The sequence below is a fragment of the Meles meles genome, chromosome 8 (assembly GCF_922984935.1).
Source record: "Meles meles chromosome 8, mMelMel3.1 paternal haplotype, whole genome shotgun sequence".
Taxonomy (NCBI): domain Eukaryota; kingdom Metazoa; phylum Chordata; class Mammalia; order Carnivora; family Mustelidae; genus Meles; species Meles meles.
Window position 1 is genome coordinate 44900094 of NC_060073.1, and position 22479 is coordinate 44922572.

General features: G+C 36.7%; 1 protein-coding gene and 1 pseudogene across 5 annotated transcripts in view; one reads left to right on the forward strand and one right to left on the reverse strand.

Moving 5' to 3' along the window:
* Positions 1 to 8115: 8115 nt before the first annotated feature.
* NUCB2 (nucleobindin 2) overlaps positions 8116 to 22479 on the reverse strand; it is a 44549-nt gene continuing 30185 nt past the window's right edge. For 4 of the 5 annotated variants that reach the window (XM_046014122.1, XM_046014118.1, XM_046014119.1 and 1 more), the window contains 9 exons: positions 18491 to 18594; positions 17052 to 17237; positions 16768 to 16858; positions 16107 to 16165; positions 15921 to 16013; positions 14368 to 14457; positions 9062 to 9232; positions 8705 to 8786; positions 8116 to 8228 (listed from right to left, as the gene is read on the reverse strand). In XM_046014122.1, coding sequence (XP_045870078.1) covers positions 8221 to 8228; positions 8705 to 8786; positions 9062 to 9232; positions 14368 to 14457; positions 15921 to 16013; positions 16107 to 16165; positions 16768 to 16858; positions 17052 to 17237; positions 18491 to 18594 — 884 coding nt within the window. In that variant the 3' untranslated portion in view covers positions 8116 to 8220. Of the gene's footprint in view, positions 8229 to 8696; positions 8787 to 9061; positions 9233 to 14367; positions 14458 to 15920; positions 16014 to 16106; positions 16166 to 16767; positions 16859 to 17051; positions 17238 to 18490; positions 18595 to 22479 lie in introns of those variants that run through there. The other variant, XM_046014123.1, reaches the window with a different exon arrangement.
* LOC123950111 lies at positions 9422 to 9651 on the forward strand (annotated as a pseudogene).

Consider the following 22479-nt stretch of genomic DNA (forward strand, 5'->3'; position numbering starts at 1 on the left):
CTGCCTCTTTGCCTACTTGTAATCTCTGTCTGTCAAATAAATAAATGAAATCTTTAAAAAAAATAAGATAAAATACTAGCTTCTACTGTATTTCACATAACTCTTTTATAAATTAATCCCGTTTCAATAAAGTCACCTCTACATCTACATTAGTGGTAATACAACAGATTCCCTTGGAGAAAAGATGAATAGTTTGGGATTGTGAGGGAAGGGCAGAATTCATTAGAAAGGCCTGATAATATACCCCAAAAGCTGACAGCAGTGGTGCTAATAACTTTCTATATCACTCAAAGCTTTCTCCATTGACTCAGGAGGTGCAGGAAAGTCAATACAAGAATAGAAAATGGGAGAGTTCATAGAGAGAGAAGAACTTAATCAAAGCTCAGATCAGGGCAGCTGGGTGGCTCAGTCTGTTGAGCATCCAACCCTGGCTTTCCGGATCTGGTCTAGTGGGTTGTGGTTTCAAGATTGCAGGATGGAGCCACCTCAGCTCCGTGCTCAGCAGGGAGTCTGCCTGGGGATTCTCTCCCTATGCCCCTAAAATAAATTAAAAAATCTTAAAAACAAACAAACAAACAAACAAAAAATCCTCAGATCATCTGGGCAAAAAATTATGCTACTTTTCTTCTAATCAGAGATTGCAAAATTCATGCCATGGTCTGTCTATTACAAAAAAAGAATACTTTTCTCCCCTTTTATTAACAACTGCAAGACAGAAAATGTCTGCTGGAATGCACAAAATACTTAAAAAAAACTATTATTACTTAAGGAGGGTACAAAAAAAGCAAAAGAATTGGACAAGGGACATTTGTCAGAGTCTGAATGCTATGCATTTGCTCCATAGCTGGTTCACTCTGTGGAAGAGGAGTCAGGAACTCTACTCATTAGTTAGAAATTTTGTTTAGGGTTAGAATTACTCTCTCCAGTACCCAGGAACCCCTCCAGGAATGACTGCAGCTTGCCCTAGAAAACCCCTCTAGAAATGACTGCCTGCTTGCCTAATAACTCTCCCTTTCTGCAAGTATGTTTTTTTTTTCCACAGTACCAATCATGAATCTGAATGAAACATGCTGCAAATATCAAAGACAGTAAAAATACATACACACCAAAGGAAACAAGAAATGTATGTAGGATTAGAACTGAGAGTTAATCAGAAAAAAAAAATTAAGATACAAACATCCATTGCTCAACACTATAGAATAAGAAGATGAGGGGGATGGGGCGCCTGGGTGGCTCAGTGGGTTAAGCCGCTGCCTTCGGCTCAGGTCATGATCTCAGAGTCCTGGGATCGAGTCCCATATCGGGATCTCTGCTCAGCAGGGAGCCTGCTTCCCGATCTCTCTCTCTCTGCCTACTTGTGATCTCTCTCTCGCTGTCAAATAAATAAATAAAATCTTTAAAAAAAAAAAAAAAAAGAAGATGAGGGGCTCCTGGGTGGCTCAGTTATTAAGCATCTGCCTTTGGCTCAGGTCATGCCCCCAGTCCTGGGATCAAGTCCCGCAAAGGGCTCCTTGCTCAGCAGGAAGCCTGCTTCTCCCTCTCCCACTCCCGCTTGCTTGTGTTCCTTCTCTGGCTGTCTGTCAAAAAAATAAATTAAAAAAAAAAAGATGATGATGATGACAGGAGTTTTAAATTGTTGTGTTTGACAAAAATGCTTTGATACTACCACAAAAATGTTTAAACACTAAGAGGCATGGCAGATGTTTTAGAAAAGGAAAAAAATTTATAAGACATCACTATACTAATAAGGAAATATTTACCTTTAATATTTACCTTTAAATATCTATCTTGGTATTGCTATACTAAGAGCAGAAAGGGTAAAATTCAAAAGTAAAGCAAACTCAAATCACTTTAACCACTGAAGGGTAATAGTGAACAGTAAAATAGGTAAAATAACATCATATAAGACAAATACAGAATATGGCACAGACTGTACATGGGTTTCATACTCTACACAAAAGAACTCTAAAATGAGGGTAGGGATTTAGTTAAATGACACATATTTTCATATCACTAAAAATCTACATTTAAGGTAGACTACAATTGAACAAAAATAACATTTTAATACATGATTCATGGGAGAAAGCAAAGAGAACTAGAGAAATCTAGTTCTAGAAATCTAGAAATAAGAGAAATCTTATTTCTTCTCTCTCACTTTTAAAGCACTCAGACAAGTCATAGCTTTAAAATCATGTGGATATAAATCATTACCCTTTTTAAGTTTCATGGAGCAGCAAAATACAAGAATTGTAAAATAAAATATTTTAACATTTTAATTACAGTATCTACATTCATAGTCCCAGAAATCTTGGAAAATATACTTTTTACTAAGAATAAAGCAAAAAGAGATAAGGAAATTTGCACAGCAAAAGTCAAATCTATTGCTTGCAATAAATTATAAACACAACCAAATTTGTTTACAGGCATGCACAGCTCTGAAGTTAAATAGAAGGGTAAGCTTTTAGGGAAAAATACACTTGTCAAGGGCTGGCTAACAACCAAGCTGGTATGTGGCATTCATCAGAATAGGACTAATGCCAATTAAAATGTAAACTAAAAGTTCTGCATGGAAAACTGTAGACATCTATAAACAGGAAATGTAGGGATTTTTTTTTCCCTACATAATTCTACAGGTAATGTTGGGGGGAAATCTAAATACCTAAAATTAAATGAAAAGATTTATTGGTTTTGTTTCATTTTTGTCTTAATAAGGCGGCTGGCAATACTAGCCAGTAACCATAAATTCAAATTTTTCAATTTGGTGTCTTTACCACTTGCTGCTGCTGCTTGTTCTGGCTCACTTCTTGGATTGTCTAAGAAAAGGGTATTAATCCATAGCAAACTGCTCGTTCAAAAAATAAACTAAACATGAGTGAGGAAAAATTGGAATCCTGGTAATGACATTTTGGGGGGGAAAAAAAGGGAAGGACAAGACCAGATTTCCCTCAAATCTTGTATGCAAGTTGTCATTACAGTCTTCCATTCTTTCACCTGCAAGGAGCAAAAAAGTACACTTTGCACTTTACTCAATTCCCCTTAGTCTCCCAATTAAAAAAAAAAAAAAAAGAACTAAAGTATTAAGTTGAGGCACCAGTGGTTAAGGGTGAAAGCAGACTTCTTCAGCAGGTTCTTCAAGGGATAATAAAAATCTCACATGAAAACGATGAAGCCCATCATCTAACTCTGGCGCTATTTCAACTTTCTTCTTTGTTGTACTGCACAGCTACAAAACAAAGATTACATTTTAGGCAATGTCAAAATTTCTGCCTCAAGAAAATAGATTTCTCACCCCCTCTTTTATTAGCTAGGCTATCTTAAAAACCACATTCTCACGAAACTGTAAAATTTCCTTTATATATTTCTTTCTGGGAAAAACAGATGTGGATTTAGGTTTTGGTAATACAAATCTGTTCAATTAACATAGAAAATTATGCTGTTATAAACATATTTTGGTTAAAAAAAATGTAGAGCCACATATCAGAGTATTTTTTTTTACCACTATTCCTAAACTGTAGTTTCTTTAAGCAAGAGTCAAATATTCTAGAGGACTATCATCTTTTAAAATCTAATTTTAGGGGCGCCTGGGTGGCTCAGTGGATTGGGCCGCTGCCTTCGGCTCAGGTCATGATCTCAGGGTCCTGGGATCGAGCCCCGCATCGGGCTCTCTGCTCCGCGGGGAGCCTGCTTCCTCCTCTCTCTCTGCCTCTGTCTCTGCCTACTTGTGATCTCTCTCTGTCAAATAAATAAATAAAATCTTTAAAAAAAAAAATAAAAAAATAAAAAAATAAAATCTAATTTTAATTATATATACCTAAGTATACTATAAAATGTATATGCTTCATGAAAATTCATATGTGAAACAAAACCCGAAATTACTAATACATACCAGTAGGTCAGCTAAATCAAAGAATACTGAATACCTAAAAAGTATTAGGAGGAATGGCATAGGGGTACCTGGGTGGCTCAGTTAGTTAAGCATAGCACTCTTGATTTTGGCTCAGGTAATGATCTCAGGATCCTGAAATGGAGCCACATGATGGGCTCCGCACTCAGTGGTAAGTCTGCTTGAGATACTCTCCCTCTCCTTCTACCCCTCCCCACACTCGTGTGCACTCTCTCTCTCTCTAAAATTAATAAATATTTTAAAAATAAAAAGAAGAATGGTATAAATGAAACACGGGACCAATACTTTCTAACAGAGCTGTGAAGAATACTATTAGCAACTCTGTAAGAAATAATATTCACTCATAAATGCCCAGTACTCATAAGAACTGGAATTCCTTAAGTCCATAGATAAACTTGGGTTAACAATTTTTTTTTCCATTTTAAATATTTTTATTTATTCATTTGAGAGAGAGAGAGAGAGAGCACAGGCAGGCAGGAGGGGAAGAGTGAGCAGGGGAAGCAGACACCCAGCTGAACAGGGAACTTGACATGCAGGGCTCAATCCCAGGACTTGGAGACCCATGACCTGAGCCCAAGGCAGACACTTAATCATGTAAGCCACCCAGGTGCCCCTATTTTTTTAAATAATATAAATTATAAAAATTTGCTGAAAACTGTGGGGTATGTCTACAGTAATATCCACCCATTATTACTCATTCCAAAAGGTCATTTTAAGAAATGTCTCCAAATTATTCTCCAATTATATTTTTAATTGAATATATTTGACATATAACATCATGTAAATGTAAGATGTACAACATGTTACTTTGATACATTTATATACTCATATGATTACCCTGTATCCATATTTATCATATTATGTAATCATAATACAATACTGTTGTCTCCAATGCCTTTCTTTTTTTTTTTTAAGATCTTATTTATTTGTGACAAAGAGAGATAGCAAGAGAGGGAACACAAGCGCAGGGGAGCTGCAGAGGGAGAAGCATGCTCCCCACTGAGCAGGGAGCTCGATATGGGGCTCAATCCCAGGACCGTGGGATCATGACCTGAGCCAAAGGCAGACACTTAACAACTGATCCACCCAGGCACCCCTCCACTGCCTTTCTGGTTGAACCACAGTCCACCATCTAAAAAAGTTTACCTTGGGTGAATCCCTGTCTTATCACAGTTTCTTGTCACAGATAAGAGTCATCAACAAAAGGATATGCCAGATCATTTTTAAATGTTTCCTACAATTTAAACAATAGAGATAGGAATCCTTCTCCATCTCTAAAGAAACACAGCATTACTCTGTTGAGTGATTTTTCTGTGTGTTTTTTTAAAGCTATATTTAAGTAGAACTTTCCCAGATTGCTACATTTAATTTTGGGATCTGTGATTTAAGGGAAAAAAAATCTGAGGTATCTTTGGCATATGCAGTCATTATTTTAAAATTTTGTAAAAATGAGGACTGAGAGTTTTAAAAATTATTAATGTGAAGAGACACAATGTAAAATTATGAGATGTTGGCCATCTGAGTGGCTCTGTCAGCTGAGCATCTGCCTTCAGCTCAGGTCATCAGTCCAGGGTCCTGGGACTGGGTCCTGCATCAGGCTCCCTGCTCTGTGGGGAGCCTGCTTCTCCCTCCATCCCTTCCCTTCCCCCTGCTAGTTCTCTCAAAAATAAAGAAATAAAATCTTTAAAATTATGAGATGTTACAACAGATTAGCTCACTCAATAGCTTTAAACATGCATTCTTGTAGAACAGAAGTAGTAAAGTTAAATACTAGGATTTCCCAACCACCCTTGCAGCTAGGGTTCCAGATATGATTAGCCCAGTCGACCAGATGCACTCACTTGAGACTTTTGCTCAGAACCAAGTTACATGGGGAGAGAGGCAGCCCATGAGGTGTCTGTTCACTTTTGCCACCACAAAGCTCGGCAGAGGTGATTCAGTTCTGGAGCTGACAACTGTTCTCGGCTGCCTTAATCCAGCAGGAGGAGGCATCTTGAGCTGGCAGGCAGCTTCTCAAATTATTCCAGAAGCAGCAGCTTCTCTGGCAGCCCACTCTTGTGATGTAGTTCTGAGAAGCTCAGCCTAGGTTCTGTTTCATCCGCCTTCCCAAAGATTCTGTGAGCTCTGCACCCCTTAATCAAGCCCCTTATGTTTAATAGGTAAAGAAGATTCCATTATCTACAACCAGGAACCCTGACCTAGACAGAATTTGGTTCTGATAGTTACTGATAGCCTCTGCCTTCAGCTCAGGTCATGATCCCAGGGTCCTGGGATCGAGCCCCGCATCGGGCTCTCTGCTCTGCAGGGAACCTGCTTCCTCCTCTCTCTCTGCCTGCCTCTCTGCCTACTTGTGATCTCTCTCTCTGTCAAATAAATAAATAAAATCTTTAAAAAAAAAAAAACAACTGTGTCTTGGCAAGATCTTTGTGGTTACTCATTGTAATAATTGAGAAAGACAGACCAGAAACATACTTAGTTTTTAGGGAATTTTTTTGCCAAAAACCAAAACCAAACGAACACAAACCCCAAACCTGGCCTGCAACAGCCTGTAACTACTTAAAACATTCCCAAGCCCCTAAACCGAGCATAACAGGAAGTGGACTACTAATACTGCCCAGCCCCCACTCAGATGTATCCCTGAAAATTAATGGACAAGAAAAGCGCCAAGAGCCCCTGAGAACATTCGACCAGGGAGTTCCTCCCACAAAAGTGAATCAGGGATTGCCTGATGCAAAAATCAAGGAATATAGTCACAGACTGAGCAGAGAAACCTTGTTATTTTTGCCAAGCAGTATCTTTTAAGTGTTATGGATCAGGGGTTGCTATTTTCCCCACTTCTGAAAGGTCGATTTTATTGCCATTATCCTGTACCTATCCCACCATTGTGCATTTGGTACTCATGAGGCAGACACCTTGTGTAGTCTGTAGATGGGCAGAACAGTAGATCCATAACCTAACCCGACAGAGGGGACTATACAAGGGTATTATGGTCTTTGAGCTATATGCGATAATGGATTAGATGTGGCAGATTTCCTTTGGGGGCAGGGCAAGTGAGTGTTTTCTGTGTTTCCGAAGAGTGTACACAGATATATAGGTAGCCAATAAAGCTGTCTGGGTTAAAACTGAAAGTTGTGTACCAAACATAATCTCCTTCTTCTTTAGTTAAAGATCCTAACTTTTAGCTGGTTCCAGTGCCACAAGGATTTCTCAGATTCCTTAGCAGCTACATGAGATGTAAGTTAAAATGTGTGGTTCTCCAGGAACAGTCAGTCCAGGAAGCCTGTGCAACTGGAGAGAAGCTCCTTTTCCTCCTCTTGCCCACTGCCTCCAAAAGCAATCTTGGACAGTGAGAATGAGGTAACTTGAGGACAAAAACCATGTACCGAGGACAGCAGAGGAGAGAGTTAGGAACCTGACACCACCTACCTCCAGATTTCCTTTATGGAAGAGGGAAGAATTCCTACTTAGTTTAAAACACTGTTATCTTTGGTTTTTCTGGGTTTTTTGTAGCAGAACCTGATCTTAATAGAGTAGAAAGCAAATATATGAACCCAAAAATGACCTGAAGTGGTAGCAAAAGCTATTCAGTAGAAGAATTTCTAACAGTTAAGGTTGCTGGAAGTAGGAAGAAGTTACCAAGAAACACTGGGGGAAAGTGTGGTCTTCTCAGAAGAATTATTAACAACAAAGAGACTTTTAGCAAGAGAGGGGATGAGGGCACCTGGGTGGCTCAGTTGGTTAAGCCACTGCCTTCAGCTCAGGTCGTGATCCCAGAGTCCTGGGATCTAGTCCCACATCAGGCTCCCTGCTCCATGGGGAGTCAGCTCCCTCTGACCTTCTCCCCTCTCATGCTCTCTCTCACTGTCTCTCTCTCAAATAAATAAATAAAATATAAAAAAAAAAAGAGAGGGGATGATAAGCACCCATAAAAGACTATCTTTATGAGTAAGTGATGACAGTATAAATTTACTTTAAAAGCAGTACAGAACTTTCTCACTTAAACAGTTACTGATAGTTTCATTAAATTATGGCATAATTATGGTCACTGAATTAAATCATTAAAGGAGAACAAATGAAAAAGAAGAGAGGTATGAAAGTGAAAGCAGATACTGAGTTTGTATTCTTCCTGGTTATGGTGGACTTTAATCCTTAAATATCTGGGTCCTGAAAAGATGTGTTCTCATTTAAAAAGTATCTTCCTTTATTCCATATATGCTTTAAAATATTTATTGAGCAGAAAAAAAAGGAAGGGTGGTAAAAAGATGACACAGATGTTGATTTAAGAGTTTCTTCCAAGTTCTGGTGGACTTCGGACTTTAAATGTCTGTTTGGAAAAAAAAAAGCTCTCATTTTAAAGATATCTCCTTTTATTCTGAATCTTCATATATATATATTTTACATATATATAAAATATCTGTATATATTATATACATAAAGCATTTTAAAAATACACTTGGCTAATTATAGATTACAGTTAAAAACATGTTCTCTAACAATATTGATAACTGATTAGAAAGAATTGTGAATAATGTTGGAATAAATTATTTCACCATAAATACAGCTATCAAATTATATAGCTTTTGAAATGGGCTGATGCATAGACATTTTAGAAGGTTCATTTCTGTACGTTTTTCTGTACTACATTTTTCTGCAGTACGAGTTGTGCTATTCCCCCAAATATATAGTAAATACCATAGATATTAATGATTTGAAATTACATTTGTAATAAACACAGATTTCAATTTATTCAATATTCTTATTTCCTTAAACAAACAAACAAAAATAAATAAAGTTACATACGTGGCTGGAACTTCAATTCTCCACCAGGCCCTGATGGAGGAATTTCTTGTTGTAATTTTTTTTGTTCCATCTGCTGTACAACCTAGTGCATGGAAAAAGAATGTCTTAACAGTAAGTATTCTTTTATTTTCTCATGACCTTTGACAAACCACAACAAACTAACTGAAAATTGTTTTCCAAAATGAGATATTCAAACTCTAAAATTTAGATTAATATTCAACAAAGCAGTTTTTAAAATACTAAAATTTAAAATAATATAGCTAATAGAACATTGAAATATTATATTACAAAAAACACACGTGTTTAGCAAAGCACATAAAATTCCTTTTAATGCCACAATCATTTTATAAATACCACCTGATGATATTCCAGCTTCTGAGCCTCAAGTTGGTCATGCTGACGCTGTAGCTCTTCCTTTTGTCTCTGAAGTTCATCTGCCTTTTTCTTAAGTTCATTTTCTTGTAAAGAGATAAGATTTTCATATTCTTTCAGTTCTTCCTCTGTGAAGAGCTGTTGCTGATCCAATGTCTAAAAGGAAAAAAAAAAAGGAAAAAAAATGAGGAAAGAATAATCTTGGATGTCCAACAGGGTTTGATTCAGCTTGAAAATTCTATGCTTAGCAAAGTATAAGAGTATCTATCATAATATAGCTTTCAGTAAGAAAGGGGAAATAAGAAAACATATTTATGTATTTATTTGAGCAAAAGGAAAAATCCAAGCTTTGCACAGTGGCAGTATCGTAGCCAATGAGGTTTATCTGAGGTGCGATTATTGCTAATTGAAAAGGAAAAATCCAAGACTAATGAAATTGATTACCTATAGAACAACGAAGAGAACTGGGTAGAAAGGACAGAGAGAATGCAGGAAAAGAAATCATATTTCTCTGAATACAACTTTTTCATATAGGTTTGATTTTTAGAAACTTGTCAGTGTTTCATACACTCAAGAAAAGAGAACAAAGAAAATCCAGAAGGACAGGAAAACCCAAACTGACTATAAACAAAAGAAAATAAATTATGCTTTTATTTCAAGTGAATAAACAGAAGGGGGAAAAAAGAACTAACCAACAAACTTTGGGTCACAGTATTCAGACTACATGCTCAGGTAAAAAACAACAACAAAAATCTAAACAAATAAATTCCTTTTTGCAGAGTTTAGCAATCTGAAACACTGCATACATCCTAGGATTGAGGAAATAAGTGGAATAATATTGTGGAAAATAGGAGCCAGGTTTCATATGAAATATGGAAAGAGGAAGAGATAGGATGTTGTACTGGCATTGGACTGAAATTTAAGGGGGTATCAGTGTGAACTCACTAAGTTTGTGTTTTGTTTTGTTTTTTAAGGATTTTATTTATTTACTTGAGAGAGAGAGAGTGAGCGAGCATGAGTGGGGGAGGGGCAAAGGGAGAAGGAGAAACAGACTCCATGCTGAGCAGGGTGCCCCACACTGGGCTCTGTCCCAGGACGCTGTCCTCAGGTCATCCTGAGCCAAAGGCAGACGCCTAACCTACTGAGTCACCCAGGAGCCCCAATGAGTTCATCAAGTTTTATATATATGTGTACCTAAATATACCAAGATGAATATGAATGTAAGTGTATCTGTGTATGTGTATAATTTGTGCATATACAGACACACATAATATAAATATAAATATATATATATGTATATATATATATAAATACACACACACACACATTTAGATGTTTTTTAAATTGCCCAACTCTATTATCTGACAAAGCCTAGAAGCAAAGACTCTCTGGTAACAAGGAACACATCCAGTGCCCAGATCCTAGTCTGTGATAACCATCTCCACTAAAAGGGACCAGGTGTTGCTCAGAAAAATGGCTGATCCCAGAGGTGGGATGGCAAAAGAACGAGATGAGCCTTGAACGTCTTATTATGCTAAAAAGTAAGGAAGTCCTCAAAGAATGATAGGAAACATGCCAAAAGGATATAAAAGCCAGTTTGAAGGAACTCGCAGCGAAATCTGGGGCAATCTGGGCATAGAAATAAATCATGATAGTAAGGATTCAAGCTTTATTGAATAAAGTAAGAAGCCATGAATCTACACTCACATAAACGGGGATGGGAGAAGGGATAGCTTTTCCTTACTATAGAAAGCCAACTGATAAATATGGAAGGAATGATGGTTAGAAAATCACCATTTGTCGATAGTCATTGTAATGATGGATTCTGACAAGATTTATCAGTGAATGCTAAAATTAGCAGATAATGAATCTCAAAGTATGCCCTCGAAGACTTTTTTTTTAGACAGTGGTAATGGTGGTAATGCAATTCTTTTGAAAAATACTTCTACAAAATACATCAATTGCCCTAAAAAGATTCCCTTGGTCTTATTGGTGCTACATTGAGAATCCATCCTATAAAATAACCTTAAACACATAAAAACTTTATATAAAAATGTGTTTAGGGGCGCCTGGGTGGCTCAGTGGGTTAAAGCCTCTGCCTTCGGCTCAGGTCATGATCCCAGGGTTCTGGGATTGAGCCCCGCCTCGGGCTCTCTACTCTACAGACAGCCTGCTTCCTCCTCTCTCTCTCTGCCTGCCTCTCTGCCTACTTGTGATCTCTGTCTGTTAAATAATAAATAAAATCTTAAAAAAAAAATGTGTTTATAGCAGCACTATCTTTTTAAAAATAAACAGTAAAAGAATGGGTGTCTGTTCCTGAGAAAACAGTCAAGCACTTCCGTAACTATTAAAGTAATGCTTAAAATTCGTATTTGGAAATATTTTGGATATGATGTCGAGTAATTTTTTTTTTAATTCTGGCAGTATGGTGGGTAGACGAGGTACTATTTAGATTACAAAAGAAAAAATAGGAAACATGATAGATACCATCTTAACCAAATAATCAAAATTAACATTGTCAGTTATGAAAATAATCAGCAGCAAATGCTTCGTGATATGATGCACTTTGCATCACTTTGGTGGTATTTCTACCAAAAGCAGGAGTCCTAAAGAAACAGTAGACTGACTCAAACTGAGGGATATTCTACAAAATTATTGGTCTATACTCTTTAGAAATATGGATGCCATGAGATACAAAGACTCAGGAACTGTTTCAGATTAAAGGAGATTAGGAAGACATTACAACTAAATTCAGTATGATCCTGGATTTTCTTTTGTTATAAAGGACAGTATTAGGAAAATTAACAAAAAATCTTGATAAAGTCTAGAGACTGGAGAAGAGTTTTCTGTGTGTAGCTATCATAGATAATTTTACCATGATTATGCAACATAAATCCTTGTTTGCAAAAAAAATACACACTCAGGTATTTAAGGTTAAAGCAGCACTGTGTGCTCAACTCTCAAAAACATGATATATGTTATATATAAATACATATACACATAGATTAAAAATAGAGAAAGAGATAAAGAGAGAGAATAACTATAGTAAAATGGGAAATCTAGGGGAAGGGTATTCAGGAATTCCTTGTCTATTCTTTTTTTTTTTTTTTAAGATTTTATTTATTTATTTGACAGAGAGAGAGATCACAAGTAGGCAGAGAGGCAGGCAGAGAGAGAGAGGAGGAAGCAGGCTCCCGCCAAGCAGAGAGCCTGATGCAGGGCTCGATCCCAGGATCCTGAGATCATGACCTGAGCTGAAGGCAGAGGCTTTAACCTGCTGAGCCACCCAGGAGCCCCTCCCTTGTCTATTCTTATAACTCTTTTATAAATCTAAAATTATGTTAAAATGAAAAAAAAGTATGTAATTACCTACTGATCTAGTTCACCAGAAGTAAAAAATGGAATGAATGTTCAAATATCTTAGCATTCTTCTTCTTCTTCACCAAAGTCCAGAAATATTACAAATGTCAGAAAAAAAACAGGACCAAAAAAAAAGCTGATTTCTTTAATCTCAAACTACACTGATGAACAGTCATCCTGGGACTATCCTTGATTCAGCACCAAAAACTTTCACACCCCAGGAAACTCCTCAGCACAGGCTGTACCAGAACCGTTAGTCACCCTATCTCAAACTATTTTCTGGACAAATGCATCCACAGATTAAAAATCTAATTGAGGTGCGCCTGGGTGGCTCAGTAGGTTAAAGCCTCTGCTTTCGGCTCAGGTCATGGTCCCAGGGTCCTGGGATCAAGCCCCGCATCAAGCTCCCTGCTCGGCGGGAAGCCCTGCTTCCTCCCCTACCCTCTGCCTGCCTCTCTGCCTAGTTGTGATCACTGTCTGTCAAATAAATAAATAAAATCTTTAAAAAAAAAGAAAGAAAGAAAGAAAAAGAAATAGTAATCTTTATATTTTGTATAGAAAATGACAACTTTTTTTTTCAAACTCTTCTGGTTGCTGCCTCTCAACTATTCTCTTTAAAACGTGTATGCACAAAAAAAAATGTGTATTCACAGTAAATTATGGAATATATTGGTATGCCTTTCTGGAGCAATTCAACAAAATATACTTAGAAACTAAAAATGGTCAAAAACCATTTTTAGTGAGAATAGTTCTATTCTTAGGAATTAATCCCAGGGAAATTATTATAGATGCCCAAAGATGTATGAATAAGTACAGAGTTGTCATAGTGTTAATTACTACAGTAAAAAAAATTGGAATTGACCCAAATGGCTAAATCTGTTCCAATGGTTATATAAATTATGCTATAATCACACAACTGCATGCTAAGGAATCATTTCTAAACTCTGTTTTTTAAAGAATGGCATCATGAAATACTGCTAACATTAAAAAACATAGAATTTCTCAAACATACAAAGACATTCATACAGTATGATACCATAAGACTATAAAGACAGGATGGGGCGCCTGGGTGGCTCAGTCAGTTAAGCCTGACTTCCACTCAGGTCATGGTCTTAGGGTCCTGGGATTGAGTTGCATGGGCTCCAAGATCAGCAGGGAGTCTGCTTGTCCCTCAGCCTCTACCTCTGCCCCTCCTACTGCTCATGCTCTCTCTTAAATAAATATATAAAATCTTCAAAAATATACATAGAGAGATAGGAGTTTATGCGTACATGTAAATTAAAAATGGGACAGGGGTGCCTGGGTGATTAAGTCGGTTGAGGACCTAGCTCTTGATTTTGGCTCAGGTTATGATGTCAGGGTGGTAAAATCAAGCCCTACATCAGACTCCATGCTGGGTATGGAGCCTGCTCAAGATTCTCTCTCTCTCCTTCAGCTCCTCCCCCTCATTTGCTCTCTCTCTCTTTCCCTCAAAGATTAATTAATTAAAGTAAAATAAAATAAAAATGGGACAGTACATTATATATTGTGTGCTATACATGAATACACTAAAGACACAAACAATTCCAAATCGACATAACACAATGCATAAATTAAGTATCTTCCTCTGAAAGGTAGAATTACAGGTAACTTCGAATTTATTCTTTCAATGTATCTATATTTCTAATTTTTAAGAATGAACACTATTTTACATTAGAAAAAGTAAAATTTTAAAAAGACTGCTAATTATATGTAACATGATTACAAATAAGAGGTCAATTGCCACAAGTTTTCCAAAAAATCACATTCATTATTTTATAGTGACATTTTATCTAAAAGCCAAGACAGTAAAGCTCTACATGCAAACATAATGGAAAATAAAAGTTAAAAATAGAATGAACTGCTGTAGAATTTCTTGAATCATACAGCCCATTTCAAGTAGGTTTTATTACCTCCCAGCTATCTGGCTCCAAGAATTCCTTTTTTTCTGTAGCTTTCAAAAACTCATCCAGAGTCACTAATCGGTCTTTGTTAGCATCAACCTGGTTAATAAAAAAAAAATGTATATATAAAATAAAATAACTCTCATATCACTAGAAATTGTCTTCTAATAGTTGCTACTACACAAATATATAGCAATTAAGGCTAACCCAACATCCACAGAAATGGAGGGATGGGGTAGGGGGTGAAAGTCAGAACACTCAACATTATATTAGAATCAGAATATAGATATTGCTATCTTCTTATTATTCAGATTTGAAAATACAGTGAGATATCTATACACCCGATACTCAAAGATCACCACGCTTGAGTCTGCTGATCTGACTGACTAGACTATTATGGTCTTCCTCCCTCACCACAGCATGTAAAATCCCAAGAAAAATAACCTTTCCGGAAAGAGGACTGTTTGAGCCAAGAGTAAAGGAGTTTACATTAACATTCTCTCAATATTTTTTCTTAAAAAAAACTAAATCAAAATTAATGTTGACAACAGCTCCTAATCCTCTTCAATGGCTCTTATAGCCATTCAGTTGCAAAAGTGAACTCCATAACGGCCAGAGAAATTCATTTGACACGTGGGATGCCAGCAGTGAACAGAAATCCCAATTCATCACCAATAGCTCAAACATAAGGTGAAAATCACAGAAACAAAACAGTGGGCTTTAGTTACCGGCCTCCAATGTCTATGACCAAAGTTCTCAGCTTAATAATGTGAACAAGAAATAAATAAGTTGTTATAAACCATTACGGTATTGGATTTTTTGGATTTTCTTAATAAAAACACAGACTTTTAAAATATCAAATATTAGGGGTGTCTGGGTGGCTTAGTCGTTAAGCGTCTGCCTTTGGCTCAGGTCATGATCCTGGAATTGAGGTCCTGGGGTTGAGCCCAGCATTGGGCTCCCTGCTCAATGGGAGCCTGCTTCTCCCTCTCCCACTCCCTCTGCTTCTGTTCCCTCTCTGATTATGTGTCTCTCTCTGTCAAATAAATAAAATCTTTAAAAAATAACAAAATAAAATATCAAATATTAGGGGTGCCTGGGTGGCTCAGTGGGTTAAAGCCTCTGCCTTCAGCTCAGGTCATGGTTCCAGGGTCCTGGGATCAAGCCCCGCATCGGGCTCTCTGCTCTGAAGGGAGCCTGCTTCCCTCTCACTCTCTCTGCCTGCCTCTGTGCCTACTTGTGATCTCTGTCTGTCAAATAAATAAATAAAATCTTTTAAAAAAAATCAAATATTAGACTACCTTATCTTTTACTTCTAAAGGACATGCAACAGCATCTTAATCTCCTAAATAAAAACCTTTTAAATTTTAAAATATTTTAAAGTAGTTACAAAATAACTTTATTAATAGTAAGGAAGTCTACCAAATATTCTGGGTCAAAAAATGCAAAATTCAATTAAATAGCTACTCTGTGTATTTATTTGCCACTTTATGATAAGATTTATTACAAGGACTTGAATATCCATTGAAATAACATATAATCCTAAAAATTTCAAAACATACCTCATTCATTACATGTTCCCTCATTCTAAGCCGTTCCTCCTCCATTTCTACCATATCATCCTCCTCATTTTTGGGGTCATATACTTTCTCCAACTAAAAAGAAAAGTTTAAAACCAACATAAAAGACAGGAAAATAATGAGGAAAAAGAGAGCAAAAACACTGAACACTCAAATGAACTCATTTACCTCTTTAGTAAATAGGGCTTCTAATTCTTGTTCATCCAGGAAGCCATCATTATTGACATCTGTAGTTTAAAAGGTCACAAATGCTAAAATTGATTTTAATGCCTTCAAAAATCAATAATTAAAATACAACTCTTCACAACTGGCTTGCAGAAGTGGTACGAACATGAACCAGCCATACACTATAGAGAATGTTCCCTCCTTTTTTATGAAGCCTCAGATCAGTCCAATGGATAACAATTTACTACTAATTTATAATTCATAGTTTTTTTTAGACAAATATATCTTAACCACTTTTTTCAAAAATATAAAGTGAAACAGTATGCTATAGGAAAAAAAGTAAATTTTAATTATTACTGCATAAAGCGTGTTAGATATAACCTAGCTAGTCACAGAAATACCTTCACATTTATGGAGAACCTTACAGTAAGTCGTGGCGAGTCAACAGTTAAAGCAGGTAAAAGACACAGCTACTGACTCAAAGTATTTTATGCTGCAGGTCAGCAAAAAAAAAAACCTATTCTATTATCCTAGAGAAAAATTCTAAACATTTACTATCAATAGGACTCGATATTAGATCTTGGCAAAAATCAGTTAAGAATAAAGCAACTATAATCTCTCAAACAGCAGACACAAATATTAATATTTGTATTAAATGTGTTACCATGTAATTTGAAAAATGTCTTGGGGTCAAAGTCATTAGGATCCAATCCATCAGTCTCTTCCCATACCTCTTTTAGTTGATCTTTGCTTCCCTGTGAATCAATTTTTAAAAAATGCTCAAAACAAAATATAATCTATGTATACAGACTGAAAATAAAATACAAATTTGAGAAATGGTGCAGAATTAAGAATCTAAAGTACTAAGAACTTATGATAAAATTCTAACTGTCTGATACAAAGAAGTATCTACATCTAATTACAGTTTCTTGAAGTCATAATTCTTACTGGATGATTAATTTTGGGATGATTTTCATGCTTTTTCCTCATTTCTTCAAATTTAGATTCTTCTTCTTTTCTCTTTTCTTCATTCAGTGTTTTTAAATATTCTCTCCTTTCATGTTCCTTCATCATTTCATATTTTTTAAATTCTTCATGTCGAGTCTTATCATAGTGTTCCAGATCACTTGTGGCCTATAATGTAATATTTAAACTAAATTACAAGGAGTATTTGAAAATATAAATAAGGGCTTTCCTGCATACAGCATATTCTAACAGAGGGTAGTATAGAAGGTCCAGAAAACATTGGACTCCTCTTTTAAATTCTGCCATTTTGGGGTGCCTGGGTGGCTCAGTGGGTTAAAGCCTCTGCTTTCGGCTCAGGTCATGATCCCAGGGTCCTGGGATCGAGCCCCGCATCGGGCTCTCTGCTCAGCAGGGAGCCTGCTTCCCCTCCTCTCTCTCTGCCTGCCTCTCTGCCTACTTGTGATCTCTGTCTGTCAAATAAATAAATAAAATCTTTAAAAAAAAAAATTCTGCCATTTTATTTTAATCATTATTATTATTATCAGAATGTAGGCATTAAAAGAAACTCATAGTTCAAAGCAAGCCTCAACTTTAGAAAGCTCCTCATAAGTAAATAATATATAAATTGATTTTTAAAAGAAGGAAGGGTTGGGATGCCTGGGTGGCTCAGTCAGTTAAGCCGCTGCCTTTGGCTCAGGTCATAATCCCAGGGTCCTAGGATCGAGTCCCGCGCATCAGGCTCCTTGCTAGGCAGGGAGCCTGCTTCTCTCTGCCTCTGCGTGCCACTCTGTCTGCTTGTGCGCTCTCTCTCTTTCTCTGACAAATAAATAAATAAATAAGATCTTTAAAAAAAAAAAAGAAAAGGAAGGAAGGGACTGTATCAAATTTACACAGTATAGAAAATTAGAAAGATTTCTAACTACTTAACTAAACTCATAGCAAGGCTACAACATCCGTTTTGGTAATTCCATACAGTACGACATGAGAGGTCTACAAACTCTTACTGAAAAACCCAGAACCCAGGTATATTTCAGAATTTTCTAGATTTCAGAAAGAGAATATGGCATTTATGCTGTATTATGTATTCCTTGCAAAGTCTGTTATCAAACAGATTAGTACTTCCTCAGCAAAGTCTGGGAATATTCACATTATGTAGACTAAATGAAAACTACAAATATCCTTACTATAATTGAAGCCACATTTCAGCTTTTGTAGTGCTTTGGGTTTTGGAATTGTGGGCAAGGGGTTACAGATTGTTATGTCTGTATTATTATCTGTAGTAATAAAGGTTAAACTATCTCCCTTTAAAAATACTCTTGAGAGTATCTAAAAGTCATATTGCCACTTCATTGAATTGACTTATCAAATGACAAAAACCTAAAAGGCACAACAATGACAACATTTTCTGGAATTATTCCCACCGCTTTGATGAGCATATCTAAATCTGTAGATTCAAACTTGTCAGGGTTCAGATGGTTTAGGTGATCAAATTGCTTTAGAAGAGCATGGTGGTCTATGCCTGTATCTGAAAGAAAATGAGAAAACTGTAAATGATAAAGTACTAAAAGCTAGAAACATTAATATAAATGGTACATAAGAATAAGCATTTATATTTATTCCTACAGGATTTTGTAAGAATATTCAAAATTTTAGATTAAGCATTCATATTTTCTTTTAGAATATTGTACATATTATTATTCTAGGCAAAAGTAAAGTCCTTGAATCTAGAAAGAAATACAACATAATATGTACACATCAATATTATTCTATTATTCTATATATTTCTAGAAAGGCTGGTTGACTATCAGTATAATAGTAAAAACTTTATTATTGTAAAACTACCACATTTCCTACTTTTAATTAGATAAACTCTAATATACTGCCCTCATCAAAGATCCAAGTAGAGGGGGGCCTGAGTGGCTCATTCAGCTAAGCTACTGACTCTTGGTTTAGGCTCGGTCACGATTTCCTGGGTGATGGGATTGAGCCCCACATCGACCAGCATGTCGGGGCTCTGCACTCAGTGAGGAGTCTGCTTGAGATTCTCTCCTTCTGCTCCTCCCCCAACTCATGCTCTCACTCTCTCTTTCTTGCAAATAAATAAATCTTAAAAAAAAAAAAAACTAAGTAGAATTTCTTTTTTTTTCCCCAGTATTTTATTTTTAAGCAATCTCTATACCCAATGTGGGGTTCAAACTCACAACCCCAGATCAAGAGTCCCATGCTCTTCCAATTGAGCCAGCCAGCTGCCCCCAAAATAGAATTTTTTTTTAATTGCTCTAAAATTTATATGAAGGAATTTTTTGTATGCTGCTCCAATGAATCCTTTATGGAACAATAAAAGTCTAATTCAGGTAAATTCATTTGGATTAGGACTTCTTTTTTTAAAGATTTTATATATCATTTTATTTATATATATTTTATATATATATATATATATATATATATATATATATATACATATATATATATATATATGTCAGGGAGAGAGAGAGAGCACAAGCAGGGGGAGCAGCAGGCAGAGGGAGAAGCAGGCTCTCTGCTGAGCAGGGAGCCCAATGCAGGACTCAATCCCAGGACCCTGGGAACATGACCTGAGCAGAAGGCAGACATTAACTGACTGAGCTGTCCAGGCGTCCCAAGATTAGGACTTTTTTTTTTTTTTAAGATTCTATTTATTTATTTGACAGACAGAGATCACAAGTAGGCAGAGAGGCAGGCAGAGAGAGAGAGGAGGAAGCAGGCTTCCTGCCAAGCAGAGAGCCTGATGCGAGACTCGATCCCAGGACCCTGAGATCATGACCTGAGCCGAAGGCAGAGGCTTAACCCACTGAGCCACCCAGGCGCCCTAGGACTTATTTTTAAAGAAATACCAATTGTTTTTCTTGTGAATAATTTTTTTTTTTTTAAACAAGCTACAGTGCTACAGTTTGGGGCACATGGCTGGTTCAGTTGGTTAAGCACTGACTTTTTTTTTTTTTAATATTTTATTCGTTTATTTGAGAGAGAGAGAGCATGAACAGGAAGAGGGATAGAGAGTCCCAGCAGACTCCTCACTGAGCAGGGAGCCAACAATGCGGGGCTCAGTATGGAGCCAAAGGCAGCAGCACTTAACCTACTGAGCCACCCAGGTGCCCATCAGGTCTTGATCCCAGGGTTGTGAGTTCAAACGCCACTTTTGACTCCATGCTGGGCATGGAGCCTATTTAAAAACAAAACAAAACAAAAACAAAAAAATAGCCAAACAAACAGAAAACAAGCTACAGTTTACTGTAGTTGAATGGGTAAAGTGAATCTAGACTATTTCAGTTGGATTATAGAACTGAGCAAAATAGGCACACTTGTTGATTTGTTAAAAGTCAGAGTTCTCACTTAGGAAAAAGGAATGTACAAATAGGGAATCGTGGAAGGCAAGAAAGAAATCTCTGACTCGGCATCAGGGAACTACAAAGATTCGGCATCAGGGAACTACAAATCAAAACCACAATGAGATACCACCTCACACCAGTCAGAATGACCAAAAATAACAAGTCAGGAAATGACAGATATTGGCGAAGTGGGGAAAAGAGGAACCCTCCTACACTGCTGGAGGGAATGCAAGCTGGTGCAGCCACTTATTTCCACATCCTGGTGGTCCTCAATGACCCAGCAATTGCACTACCGGGTATTTACCCTAAAGATACAAACGTAGTAATCCGAAGGGGCACATGCACCCCAATGTTTATAGCAGCAATGTCCATAATAGCCAAACTACGGAAAGAGCCCAAATGTCTATCAACAGATGAACAGACAAAGAAGTTGTGGATGGAAAACTACTCAGCCATTAAAAAAACGAAATCTTGCCACTTATAGTGACGTGGATGGAACTAGAAGGTATTATGCTAAGCAAACTAAGTCAATGAGAGAAATATGATCTCACTTATATGTGGAATTTAAGAAACAAAACAGAGGATCATAGGGGACAAGAGGAAAAAATAAAACAAGATGAAATCAAGGAGGGAAACAGGGATGCCTGGGTTAAGCATCTGCCTCCAGCTCAGGTCATGATCCTGGGGTCCCCTGCTCAACAGGAAATCTGCTTTTCCTTCTGCCTCTGCCCTTCCCCCATGCTGTGCTTCTCTCTCTCCCTCTCTTTCTCTCAAATGAATAAATAAAATCTTAAAAAAAAGAAAAAATATATATTCCAGAGGCAATGAGTATACCTAACACCAGTCTTTGGTCTGTAATATCATTTCCCACTAAAAAGAACCAGGAATCCTCAGAGAAATGACTCATTCCAGGCCTGAGGCAGGATAGGTACAAGATGAGCCCAGAACATTTTGTTATACTAGAAAGTAAGAAACTGCTTAATGTAGTTAAATTAAGATTTCACTGAAATCTTTCAATGGCACTATACAAATTTTACTTATGAAGAAAAGATTTGTCTTAAGACCTAGGCCTAAAGGATACGACCAAACAGTGAAGCACATGAGAAGATACTTAACCTCACCCCAAACAGGAGAAATACATGTTAAAACTACGCTATTATACTATCTAACAGAATGGTCAAACTCTTAAAATTTGAAGATACATACTATTAACAGGATGTAAGAAATTACAAGAGTATGTACTGATACAAGGTCTGTGCAGGTGGCAATATCTATCAAAATTACAAATACATATATATATAGTTTCTCTGCAGGGAACTTACCCTACAGATAATTTTACACAGATGTGGAGTGATATATGTACAAGAGTGTTCGCTAGAAATGACCCAAAAAGCCATCACCAGTAGCCCTAGTTAAATAAATTATGGCATATCGATATAATGGAAATCTATGCAGCTGCAAAAGAAACTTTGTTTTAAAATGAAGATGGTCTCTATGTACTAATACAGAATGACCTCCAAATAGGTTGTTAAAAGAAAAATATAAAGCACCAAATGTGTTTTACATGCTGCCTTTTGCATAAGAAGAGAGGAAAAATAAGGATTTTTATTTGTCTTTGCTTATATAAGAATGAAGAAATCGAAGGATCATGTTTGGGGCAGTGGGAACTTACAGGGTACAAAAATATCAGAGCACTTTTGCTATATGTCTTCTATAGTTTCTAGTTTTCCCCCATGTGAATGTATTACTTACTTTAAAAACTACACCCCCCGCAAAAAAAGGACCCTTTAAGTCTTTCTTCCAATTATTAGAAATTTCAATTCATAAATCCTGAATCAGTGAGAAAACACTCATAAGCTTTCTAAGCATCAGTTTTCTTTAGACAATGAAATTCAGCACCTATTTGGAAAGAAAATATTGCCAAGATTAAAGGGATGGAAGTTGTCTAACAGGAAAGTAATCTCAAAATACCTTAGGCCCCACTTTAAGGATGGAATGTCCTTCTATGTCTGACCACCTGAAGTAGGAGGGTATGAGCTGAT